Source organism: Poromitra crassiceps, assembly GCF_964638095.1.
Source record: "Poromitra crassiceps genome assembly, chromosome: 23".
In the NCBI taxonomy this organism is placed as follows: domain Eukaryota; kingdom Metazoa; phylum Chordata; class Actinopteri; order Beryciformes; family Melamphaidae; genus Poromitra; species Poromitra crassiceps.
The window spans coordinates 4,999,152-5,012,753 of record NC_139639.1 but is presented as its reverse complement, the minus strand read 5'-3'; the positions used below and the strand labels follow the sequence as shown (position 1 = coordinate 5,012,753).

Below are 13,602 nucleotides of genomic sequence, written 5' to 3'. Positions count from 1 at the left end.
CCATCTAAAGGTAGATGAGACTATCCATCACTGATCCCAGCCTTTGTCTTCCCACTGCTGAGCTTCCACTAGCACAGAGAAGTGACCAAACAAGCAGGAAGCCTTAAAGGGACACTTCATTAAAAAAAAAATATATATATAATAATAATCATTTATTTTGTACATGATCTCACGTAAACTGTAAACAGTTTTGCAGACATTCATTTAATTTGACAGTTCTTGAGAGTTTATTTGAGTAAAGTTGATGATGATGATGTCATTGGAAGACTTATAATTCATACAACCCAAATGATTCAGTGCCTTATGACATCACTGGCATCGACTGAACTCAAATCAACTCTCAATAACTGTGAAACAAAATGAATGCCTGCAAAACTGTTTACAGTTTTCAGATATATGTGAGATCTTGTGCAAATTGTTCGGTGAAGTGTCCCTTTAATGCACACTAGCCTGTTGTGTATTTGTGGAAGATACAGTAGTTTTGTGTAGCTATCCAGTCTGAACATATTCATTGATAAACACCAATAAAGTATCTTTAGTTATTTGGAAATGAAAAAATAGTTTATTTTAACAACTTCAAATCCTTACAGAAATGGAGAAGAGTAACATCTGGATACAAAGTCATGTACAGGACATATCAACTATTTCATCAAGAGATAAATAAATGCTTCATTATGAAAATAAAGTCACTCATAAAATGCAATAAGAAATGCGTTACAAGAACCAAATCTGCCTTTAGAAAAGGACATCTAAAAACAGGAAAATATCACAATAAAAGATCACTGGGTAATAACAGACATCATAGACATCAAGAAGCCAAGATAGACTTTCACAAAGATATTTATTTCCCTGACTGGTGCACTGAGAACGGAGAGCACTGTGGTACAACTGTTAGCGCTCGCTAACAAGTGCTACATTGCATGAGACCTATAATGTGATTAATGATCACAGGGGAAAAAATCTCTCTTGTTATTACTTATGCAGTACATGGACCAAAAGTGACGCTAATCCAAAAATAACAAGGCAATTTCAATTTCTTCCCCATTTCTTCAAATTCAGCGTGATGACCCTACATAATTGGTTGACCCTACACATATTTCCCTGACACATTGTAGAGCTGGTTGTCATTCTGCAGCGTGCCTGCCTCCTGGTGTCTGCCGCCTGTCAACGCAGCTGTTAAACCATGCTGGGACCGAGCAATAGGATTAGAGAGACGATCGATAGTTTGTGGATACTCTGAACAGTGGGATTGAGTGTCAATAGCGTCATTCACAACACGGACAATGGTTCAACCCTAACGTAACACACTGCTGACTGCAGACACGGACGGGCAGGTCTTTGGAGAGGGACAGGCTCAAGGCTGGATGTTCTGAAAGTTCAGCGCTCAGCCTGCCCTTACAGATTGGTCTCCTTCTCCAGCGCGTGGGATAGTCATACAGAGGACAGCACTTCCCCCGCCGAGTCCCGGAACGGGTCTTTCTTCTCCGCTTTCTCCAGATCGATGGCTTGGATGGCGCCCGACTTGATTGGCACGTCCTCCGCCTCTTCCCGATAAGCGGCCTCCTTGTACTTCCCCGACGAGTCTTTCCGGAAGACCCGGTTCAGCCCGTGCTTGGCCTCCGGGTCGGGGCAGTACAGGTACTCGTACAGACCGGCGGCTAGGACGCCTCCCAGAATGGGTCCCACCCAGTACACCTACCGTGAAAAGACGAGACAATTGCACTTGTTAAAGGTGTAGTTCAGATTTTTTTGGAACCGTAGCCCTATTTGCTACTTACCAACAATGATGGTGTTGATTGGTAGATTCCTTTCTCTTCACATCCATGCTGTTCCTCACGCTAGCTCCAGATAGTTAGCCACAAACCAATACAAGGTCAACGGGGTCACGCTCCTACAGTATCTGTGCAAGCTGACTGAGAGGTTCACTGAAATGTCCTCCACACAGTGTGCACAAGATGTCCTCCACACAGTGTGCACACACACACACACACACACACACACACACACACACACACACACACACACAGTGGCGGACTGCATAATCGGGCACGTTGGGCAAATGCCCGGTGGCCTGGCCTGGCCTGGCCTGCTCACTGAACAGCAGGCCAGGCGCCGCCTACTGGTTTACTAGTGGTTTTATTACTTTATTCAGGTTTAAAGTGGGTGCATCTCATTGTAAAATTGGACTTGGCCCAAATTGGGCTTCAAATGGCCCAAATCGGGCTTTAAACGACCCAAATCTGGCTTCAAACGGCCCAAATTGGGCTTCAAACGGCCCAAATTGAGCTTCAAACGCCCCAAATTTTTCGACTGACCCCTTCAGACGCCGGCATGCCCGTCGGCCCGTATCGGCCTGGCCTGCTTGGTATCCAATGCCCGGCCTGAATTATGATCCCAGTCCACCCCTGAACACACACACACACACACACACACACACACACACACACACACACACACACACACACACACACACACACACACACACACACACACACACACACACACACACACACACACAGTGCACACAAGTACATCTCAGTGAGCCTCAGTCAGCTTGCACAGACAGGAGTATGAACCCATTGACCTTGTATTGGTTTGTGGCTAACTATCTGGAGCTGCTATGAGGACCATCATGGATTGTGCTGAGCAAGGAATCTACCATTCAACATCATCATCATTGCTAAGTGATCTAATTTGAACGGTCTTAACTGTGATATTTGAATTGTTACTGCATTGACATTTGACCTGAATTTAACTTTTAGTATCTGATCTTTGCTATGTGTCTTTTCATTGTATTTTGCTGTATTTTTGTGTATTATTATTTTTTATTTTACAGGAATGTTTGGTTACATCTAGGGACTGGCATTGCAAACTAGCCCTGGGCGGCTATACATGCTTTGGTACAACACATAGGTTTATTGACACTTTATGTTGTGAACACTATCCTGTCCCTATTCAAATAAACAAAGAAAGAAAGAAAAAGAAAGTAGCAAATAGGGCTAGGGTCCAAAAAATCAGAACTATCCCTTTAATATTGGATGATCTGTGCCCATGGGAGCTGTTTTATTGCTGCCTGCCAACGTAATGCAGCACTGACGCAGGACTGTCCTGCTCTGTTAGATGACTGGCTGGGAAGAGAGAGAGGGCCAATCGTCATTAATAGCAACTCAGAGGGAAGCCAGGTAGCCAGTCTGCTGCGTCAAGCATTTGGCACCAAGAGAAGGCACATCTGAATATGATACCATGCAGTGACACTACCAGTGACAGTGCCCCCCACACACACACACACACACACACGCACACACACATGCACTCGCGCGAACACACACACACACACGCACACGCACGCGCGAACACACACACACACACACACACACACACACACACACACACACACAAACACACACACACACACACACACACACACACACACACACACACACACACACACACACACACACACACACACACACACACACACACATGACACCACGCTGTCTGTAAATAGCTCGGTGAATATAATTGCCTGGATGCAAAACTGCAAAACTTCAGTGTCAACGTACCTACAGTATATTATACACCACCCAACTGACATTTCATTATTTACCGGGTGGTACGCTGTAAATCGGTGATACTGTGGTACTTCTCCTGCTTGATGAAGTCATAAATTCAAGAGCTTTACGTTAAGTAAAGTTATGTGACGTTTTTTAAATGAGCATTCGCAGCATATCTCTCTCTCTCTTTGTGTTTGGAGTGCTCGTGTCCTCGAGTGAACGGAGGTAAAGACTTCCTGATTGCATCACATCTGTCTTCTTGACTGTTCTGGCTTGGCGGTGCCACTTTGACCTTACCAGCTTTTTCAGCATGGCTATAATACTAGCCTACTAGCCTACAGTAGGCTGGACATTATCAGTAGCTAACTGCACAACATAACAAACACTGATTTGTCAGCTTATTGTGACCACACAGATTGGCGTTGCATTTGACGTTAATTCAAGATGACTCTATGCATTTTCAGGAACCTTTTATTTACCAAGTCAGCTATTTTTCGAAAACCTCGTCCTCGTCATTTTTCCTGATAATTAGTGTCATCAAATGCCATAAAATCTAAAATTAATTTAAAAGTGTTACTGCTGTGTCAGTTATTTATACAGGAAGGGTGTATGACCGAGCAAACTGACTCAAAACATAATAAGACATTTAACAAATTTTGCCCCTAAGAGCCAGGATGCAGCCTGAGATCCTCTGGTAGGGCGTTGCTAGCCATTCCACGGCCTAGGCTGAAAACTAAAGGAGACAGGGCCTTCACTGTAAGGGCCCCTCCACTCTGTCGACTAGGCTGAAAAGTAAAGGAGACAGGGCCTTCACTGTAAGGGCCCCTACTGATTGCTTGTGTGTTCTTTTCTATTGACTGTTTTACATGATTGTTTTTTCATCCACTGTTGTGAAACACGTTGTTACTTGTATTGAAAAGAGGTATACAAATAAAGTGATGATGATGATGATGATGATGATGATGATTAAATGGTTAATATAGTTTTGTAAACTGTCAGAGTGTAAGAGAGCCTTATTCTTACCCAGTGGTCCTTGAAGTTAAGTGTGACCATTGCAGGCCCAAAGGAGCGGGCGGGGTTCATGCTGGCTCCTGTGTAAGGGATCTAGAAGACAGAATAGCATTTGGTTTTTATTAACGACACTGTCAGTCCAAATCGTTAATTAACACGAGAGATTTATTTGAGCTATGATGCTGTCGTCCTTTAGTTTACAGAATAAATCCTACAGAATAAATACAGGAAATGTGCATGCATAGATAGCTACATAGAGCCCAGGTGAAATCAGATGAGCATGTAAGCGAGCTAGCATCCATTTCCCTGTGCATCTATTTGCTCTGCAGGATTCAGGGAGTCCCCCAGAGATCGGTTGCTATGCAATGGCAGTCTCCAATAAAGATGTGCACCACGTGGGTGTGAATCAGCGACACGAGCACAATATCACACACACCGAAGAAGAGATGCTTTGATGCACCTGCCCCTGTTCAAGATGCACACATGTTTTTCAGTGCATGATTAACAAGCTTGTATTCATAAAGTCTGCTTTTGCAAATTATTTGTGATGTGTTGAGAATGCTACAGATTTCAGATACTCACTGCAAACAGGTGACCGATGGCTACAGCGAAGCCGATGGCCAGGCCAGCAGAGCCATTGAGGTCGGCGCGCTTGGGATCACAGGTGGCGAAGACCGTGAAGACCAACTCAAACGTGATGAGGAGCTCCACTACAAGGGCGTGTCCCACAGAGAGCTTAGAGTTCACCTTGGAAACAGAACAAAGCAGTGATTTACATAATTATACAATATGACATGCATTCAAGTTTTAACCACAAATTCATAAGGTTATGTTATATAGGTCCTTACTGCGGTCACACCAAGCGCCCCTCTGACAGCAGCAGGTGTGACTAGGTAGAGGATCCCAGCCCCTGTGATGGCCCCCAGGCACTGAGCCACCACGTAGAAGACGGCCTTGGCCAGGCTCAGTTTCCCAGTTACGACCATGGCCGCCGTGACTGCCGGGTTTATGTGTCCGCCGCTGATGTGGCCGAAACACTGCACCATGGTGGCGATGCTCAGGCCGAAGCACAGGGAGATGAGGACCAGGTCGGCGGGCTGGGGCGTCGCCTCCCCCACCGACCAGTTGATGGTGGATCCCAGGCTGAGCAGGACAAAGATGAGAGTGGCCAGGTACTCTCCAGACACAGCCCTCCAGAAGTCCTTGGTCCAGATCCCTTTAAACGCCGCCATTGTGCTCCGACAGTTACACAAGGACAGGCACCTCCTGGCGAAAAAGCATAATGAGCGAAAAATGATTAGCCTAGTTATGTATTCGTGGTGAGTGCATGTGTCTGGAAATGTCTGAACCCTATCAGGACAGCTGCCTCTAGGCACAACATTGTAACTCCACCGGGGATTTCAGCCAGTGACTTTCCACCAAGTGCAACACCGAGCATTCTTTAAACATGGTGCATATACATGTAGGCTAATGTTGCTCTCGTAGTCAAAGCATACACATACTGCATTCAATGATTGTCACTCAGTGGATTTTGCCCAAAATTATGACATAATAACAACAACAACAACAATAATAATAATATAATATAATATAATATAATATAATAATATAATATAATATAATATAATATAATATATAATGTAATGTAATATAATATAATATAATATAATAATAATAATAATAATAACAATAATAATATGATATGATATATGATATAATATGATATGATATGATATGGTATTATTATATGATATTATATTATGTTATATATTCTATTATATAATAATAATAATAATAATAATAATAATACTAATAATAATAATAATAATAATAATAATAATGATAATGATAATGATAATGATAATAATAATAATTGAGCACCATTATAATCTAATGTCAAAGACAATGCACAAATAGGATTGACATCAATTAAAACATCTGAACATAAATGATTTAATATTGCATTTTGCACAACAAATCTACAGGGCAGTTAGAGGATAGTGCTAACTTTTGTTCCCCTGCAGGTTTGTAACTTACCAAACGCAACAACAACATGCTCCCCCACTCTCAGCCCTCATGTTATGTGATTTGTCCCCATTCATGAGTCCAGATGAGTTACTTTTATAGTTGCACAAGCAGACATCTCTCCTTTCATCAACACAGAAAAGTTGCAGTACTTACAGGCGAGAAGCAGTAGTAGCAGCAGGCTGACTGAGCGCAAGAGCGGGTCTGTCGGATGAATATGAGCAGCAGCAACACATTGTGCCTCGGGATCGCATCCAGCAGCTTTATCAAGTTACTCCATCGCCTCACGGGAATTAAGGAGCTCGCCTCGGTGGGAGGAGCTCACAGAAAAGCGCGACATATCAATCAGCATCATAACTCAATGATCAGCATCAGCATCTTCTGTGCTACTCGTCGTCAATCAGCAAAACCACAATATGCATGACCGTTATTCAGAAGGCTGTCCTAAGCATTACATTTTGCAAGTAAATAATTATCAATTCAATGATGATTCAAAATTAGAGACGGTTGCAACAAGTCTTATTTCTCCAGAATATGCTATAGCTAGAGCAGGGGTTCCCAAACTTTTCAGATTAAGTACCACACATTTGCATTATCTTCCACTGGGTCGCTGAAACACGCCCTTTGATGTAATTAAAAGAAAATATATATATATTTTAGTAGAAACTAGCAAAGATAATGCTTGCCCCTGCACTTGCACTGGGCACAAGATATGCCCCCCCCCTATCTATTATTTGATAAATATTCCTAAATAATTAATTCATACTATTGTATAAATAAATAATACTATAATATTATTATTGTAAAACAATACATATTTTCAGAATACTATGCTCATTGAGACAAAAAGCAAAAGTTACTTCAATTGCAACATATAAGAATACATAAAATTTCACTAATAGTGAAATTGTATGTATTCTTATATGTTGCAACCGTCCCTGACTCATGTTGCAGCTGTCCGCAGGGTTTGGGTCGATTGCAACATCTGACTTCTTTTGACACGTCATATACTGTATGTATTCATCTTTAAATGGTATTACCAGACAATACGGTTAATGTATATAAATTTGGTTGGTCTATTCCAAATAGTCTCTGAGTAGGCCTAACTGAGAGTAAAGACTTCCTGATTGCATCACATCTGTCTTGACTGTTCTGGCTTGGCGGTGCCACTTTGACCTTACCTTGACCTTATTTGTCAGCTTATTGTGACAACGGAGATTGGCGTTGCATTTGACGTCAATTCAAAATGACTATGCATTTTCAGGAACCTTTTATTTTCCAAGTCAGCTATTTTTCAAAAACCTCATCCTCGTAATTTTTCCTGATAATTAGTGCAAAAAAGTTTTGCAACCGTCCCCAGGCTCCCCTACTGCACATTGAAATTCCCCTGATGGAAAAAACGTTAGTAATCTTAAAATGTCTTACAATTTTGCTTTCCTTAAAATTTAAGGGAACTTAAGCCATTTTATGGCAGACAAGGGATTAAGACACATATGAAGCCCATATGTGTGACTTGACTTGTGTCCATCTGAAGGCTGCAGAAGTCACCTTATTGCTGACATTGTGTAACAGGTGGGATTAACTCAGAGGATTAACATCAAGGCTCATGGTTTAACTATTGGTGGAATCATCCAAGTTATCAAGCTTAGAGAATGTGTCATAAAACCATAAACCAAGCTACTTACTCTGGTAGGAAAGCCGATAATTCCAATATATATTTTTTTATCTGGAGCAAGCGCTCAACTGTTTGCTCAACACACACACACACACACACACACACACACACACACACACACACACACACACACACACACACGCGTGTGCATGCCCTTATCAGTCTAAGCAATTGTGCGCCGCTGGTGATGTCACAATATCAAGTGTGACCAGTGCATTGATTTTATAACATCATCTGATGTCACTCGGGCTGAGCATGCTATTTGAGCAATTGTGCTTTGATGATGTCACAATGTCAAGATTGATGACATCTCTCACTGATGACATCACATTTGCTTGAGTAACATCACTGATGACATCATCACTGACATCTAACTTCTTATGACATCGGTGATGATTCATTATACCAATTCAGTCTATGACATCACTTAGGATCACAATGTCTATGACATCATACACGATTGGAGCGAGGAGAGGGAGTGACACGGACAGAATGTAGGGAAATAGTGGATGGATAAATCCAGAAGGAGGCGGTGATGCAAGATAAAGAATGCCAACTGCCATAAAACACCACAAAAGAAGAAGAATCATAATTCAGTCTTCTTCTGTGGTGTTTTATGGCAGTTGGCAACCTTTATGTTGCATTACCGCCTACCTCTGGATTTATCCCTCCACTGTTGACATCAATAGTGGGTATGACATCATCAGTCAGTGTGGGTATGACATGATCAGTCACTACTGGTCACCACTCGACGATGATGATGACGACGACGACATCATAACTGACCACATGATCAAATTGTTATACTGACTTTGAATGAATACTAGTATCAACATGACCAGCTAATAGGTAAGCTTTATGGTCGAAGGGGTTCGTTCACCTTACTCATTCTGAGACAAGGATGTAATGCAGAGCTATGCAGAACTAACCTGTATGGAGACAGGACCACCAGAACAGGGAGCCACAGACACAGTTGGTAAACAGCTTCCTCAGCTAAATTTACTCCTGGTTTTGGACACCAACATCCTCCTTAGTCACCTGGATTATGTGAAGAAGATCCAATCTCTTGGCCTTGGAGCCCTGGGATTCCCTGTTGTCCTGATCCCCTGGGTGGTGCTTCAGGAGCTCGATTCCTTGAAGATGAGGAAGAGACCGTCAGATTTCCACCAGGCCTCTCCTGCTCCCTCCATCATGTACATTCACAACTCTCTGAAGAGCCAGGAGCCACGGCTCTGGGGGCAGTCGATGCAGCAGGACGCGCAAAGCAGCTATGGTCTGACTACCGAGAATAATGATGACCGAGTGTTGCAGTGCTGCCTGCAGTACCAGAGACTATACCCAGAGTGCGCTCTCATCCTATGCACTAATGATAAGAACCTATGCAGTAAGGCCCACCTGAGTGGGGTCAAGGCCCTCAGTAAAGATGACCTCGTGGAGAAGGTTGAGAGGTCCAGACATGGTCTTCATCCCCCACAGTGCATGGAGACACCCATGCTGCCTCAGCCCAACCCGCAGGTCCCAATGCCCATGAGGAGAAGAAGTGACCTTTTTCTAGGACCAATGGAGAAACGGGAGCTCAGCAGATGTGTTTCAGAACTGGAGGCTTGCCTGAGGGTGGCGCTGTCTAAGGTCCTAGAGGTGGAGATGAAGGCCATTTACGAAGACCTCTGGCTAGAGATCGTTTTTCTGAAACCACCATGGACTCTACAAGATATCCTGCAGTGTTTGAAAAAGCACTGGATTGCTGTCTTTGGGTACATTGTCCCACATCAGAAGCTGCACGCTGTTTTAAATCTGATTGACTTTTTCACCTCAGGTAAAACCGTGGAGTGGAGCACGACATTAGTGGCTTTCCACAAAGCTAAAGAGCTGATGGAAGAATTTGGGAAGAGGTCAATCCATGCTCGCGCTGCTCTCTCTGTGTTGCACAACATCAGGCTCCCAACTCAGGGGGAGGAGGCTCCTGACAACGAGAGACAAGCCACGGCCACTCTGGTCTCACACCAGGAAGTGTGGACTCTGTTTGAGAACATCTGGGCCAACATGTATCAGACAAGCTTGGCTGTGTTCAAAGATCTGCACTTTGACGCCCACGCCATGCAGAGCACTCAACCAGCGGGAGGTCCTGCGCTGCCACAGGAGGCCTTGTCCTGTTTGCACAAACTGTCCTCCGTGATCTCACAGCTACTCCAAGCTTTCAGCAGGTTCCTGTCCTCAGAGAGCGGTTTAGAGGAGACCCAGGCCTTCCTCAGCTTCATCCACTCCAGTGAGATCATTCCTATGCAATCCAGATTCACAGCCAAAGACTTACTTAATTGTTTCTCCCAGCAAGAATACAGGGAGAGGCTGAAGATAGGGGGGACCCAGTTGATGGACCTCAAAGAGGCCCTGGAGCGCTGTCTTGAGGCCATGGGTCAGCACATCCTGAATGCAAAACCCCTGGGATACATCTAATCTGAACCAGTGACCTCAAACTACCTACTTATGGGGTGGCCCCGACCCCAGCATGTTTATCCTGAAGCAGAAATTTTAGGATGTTGAAGGTGGACTGGAGGCACTCACAGATACTAGTAGATCTGTTCTGGTCTGCTTTTGTCAGATACTATGTACCTGGCCTTCAAACCCGGAGCAAGTGGCAAAGACCAGTAGAAGACATCAAAGCAGGAACCGTTGTTCTATGGACCCACAGCTCCCCAGGGCATTGTGGCAGATCGGGAAGGTGACCGGAGTGTTATCTGCATGGTGCCGACGGCCACATCAGAACTGTAGAAGTGAGGATAATAGTCTGGTTGATCATCCTCCCAGAGGTCCAGGAGAAAGATGAAGAGGTAACAAGTAACCCCAATCCTGCTTCCTATTCAGCCTTTCCATGGAACCAATTTGCACCCCAAATTGGGCGGCAGCTATGTTAGAAAGGCTGTTGGTTAGTATAGTGGTGCCCCCTTGTGGCGATACTGCGCACCTATGGATAAGAAGCGATTCCTGGCCTTTATTGCTATGGTGTTGAATTGTGCTGCTAGTATAACTCGGAAGACTGAGAGGACTGAAATGGTGGTGGACGCTGCAAAGAGGTTTCTGGATGTGGTGGATGTATCGGGAACAGATATAGATAAAATACTGAGGGACGCATTTGCGCAAACTCAGACAATTGCGTCTGAGTGTTAGTATGGACAATAATTATGAATGGGAGCATTTTGGGTGGAAACTGTTATTTTCCGTTCACTGTAAATAAATGCATTGCAAAACTACTAGAATTCAGTAGGTGGCGGTAATGCTCCTCTAAGTTGGTTGCCAACCGCCAATCAAATCCATAAAAAAAGAAGAAGAAGATAAAGTTATTTGATACTGCGCACCTGCACAGTTAATTATTAGAGACAAAAAGCCAAGAGAGACTGGTCATAATTATGCAAACCGAAACCTGCCACATCCGAGTGGTGTGTGAGATAGTTGTGTCCATCTTTGACGAACTGTAAGTAATTGTTACCGTCGGAGATGGAATGAGCCGTTTGGTACCCTTTGTGTTGGCTATTTAGCTAGCAGATATTAGCTTCCTAGTGGTGCTAATGGTGCTAGCTTATAGCTAAATGTGGTTAAGCTAGTATCCTCTATTTCATTGTTTCTATCTCCTAATGATGTTAACCTTATACAGTATTACGGTGATATGTTGGACGTCTGTTAGTGTTTACATATTCGATTTCATTTGTTAGTTAATTATGAGAATGTGGAAGTTGTTGAATATGCTATTGTTAGTATAGAGAGTATAGTAGAGTATCAGCCTTGTTTATGTGCAGTATTGGCAGTGGTGTTATGTAGAGATAGCCTAAAGAATTTAACTAATGCAATGGGAATATATTATTATACATTGGTTGCCTTTTTATTAATCTATTTTTGGTCTGTTCCTAATTAATTGTAGACCACAACATTCTCGACATCTAAACCTTGGTTGCAATACTGTGCTGTTGTGCTGTGAGAACAATTCAAGTAAAGAAGAGTTACTATATCCAAGTGTCCTGCTGACCAAGGTGAGCATGATATAGCGAATCAACACCTCAAACAGTCCTAAAAAGCTCCCTATTTTTTAATGATGATGATATGAATATGAAAACATTATTGGTGAATCTGTCCACAGGTAGACAGACAGACATACTGTACATACCTGGCAAAGTACGCTACTCTGTATAGCTGTAGCAGTTCTCGCCACAAACGTGTCTCCAGGACCTCATTTTGCCATGATCACACACACACACACACACACACACACACACGCACACACACGCACTCGCACACACACAAACACGCAGGGTGAGAACAATACCAGCCCTGCTGTCGCAGCTGGTAAATATAATCAGAAATTTCACCTGTATCATTCTGACTGACACATTAAATGGATTAAAATTACAGTAATGATCGGTAATATATGTCCATGTAGATAGAACCAACTGGCCACCGTATTAAATCATAACCAAATCAATCAACACAACAGATAGCAAGCCCTGTCCCATATCTGCCGTGCATATCTTTTCTATCAATAGCAACTCAAATCACATGAAACGTGGATCATTGCCCTTGTTGCACGTAGGAGGAATACAATTTCATTCCAAGGGCTCTCAGTGTATTTTATCATCTGACCTTCCTTATCTGGTGAGAGAGATAAGGACGGGCCTTCTTAGCCTTACAAACTCAATAGAAAAGCTCAGACAGACTAGGGAGAGAGAGTCTTTCCAAATATCCCCAACTCTGGTTCATACCCCCCCACCCACCACCATTGATTTTGATCATTTTTATTTTTGTGCCGTGTCAAATTTAACAAAAATTCCCACTATAAAACTCATAAAAAGCCCATAAAAGCCCCAAAGCAGCAAAAGAAAAAAGTTACTCTTGAACCAGCCATTTTTGCATCAAATAGTTAATTACTGTATCCGATCTTAAGCATTCATCCTGTTAAAATAAGATCATGATGATCTTATTTTAATTGTAAGAAAAGGGGGGGCTTCACATAAGCGTTTGCTTCTGCCCCAAACCTTTGGTTATGACCTAAGTGTATGCTTGGTGGTGGTGGTGGTGACCAATAAATTTTTTTTCATTCATTCATTCATTCATTCATTCATTCGAGTTAAGGCATCACATTTGTAGTTTTTACTGTTTTACTTTTTTTCTTATACTTAATTTTACTTTTTTAATTTTATCAAAATGCCAAACATGGGGAAATGGTGGAAAATGGTAATACATAAAAAAAACTACACATTTGAAGCCTTAACTCCAGGATCAATGCCTAACATCAGAGAATTCGTGCTTTTATGCAAACATCTCTGGAAGTTGAAGAATGTCACTTTTTCT

The 13,602-nt window shown here is 42.8% G+C and overlaps 2 protein-coding genes across 2 annotated transcripts; one reads left to right on the top strand and one right to left on the bottom strand.

Moving 5' to 3' along the window:
- Positions 1-1,431: 1,431 nt before the first annotated feature.
- Positions 1,432-5,827, bottom strand: LOC310796866 (aquaporin-4-like; the record flags this gene model as incomplete). The annotated part of the gene is made up of 4 exons (XM_083659100.1): positions 5,414-5,827; positions 5,148-5,312; positions 4,578-4,658; positions 1,432-1,695 (listed from the first exon to the last, which is right to left on the bottom strand). The coding sequence occupies exons 1-4, from the start codon at positions 5,795-5,797 to the stop codon at positions 1,432-1,434; spliced, it is 894 nt and encodes a 297-aa protein (XP_083515226.1). The 5' UTR covers positions 5,798-5,827.
- A 3,344-nt stretch (positions 5,828-9,171) lies between these two features.
- Positions 9,172-10,719, top strand: LOC310797386 (transcriptional protein SWT1-like; the record flags this gene model as incomplete). Its single annotated transcript, XM_083659755.1, has 1 exon — positions 9,172-10,719. The coding sequence occupies one exon, from the start codon at positions 9,172-9,174 to the stop codon at positions 10,717-10,719; it is 1,548 nt and encodes a 515-aa protein (XP_083515881.1).
- Positions 10,720-13,602: the final 2,883 nt, after the last annotated feature.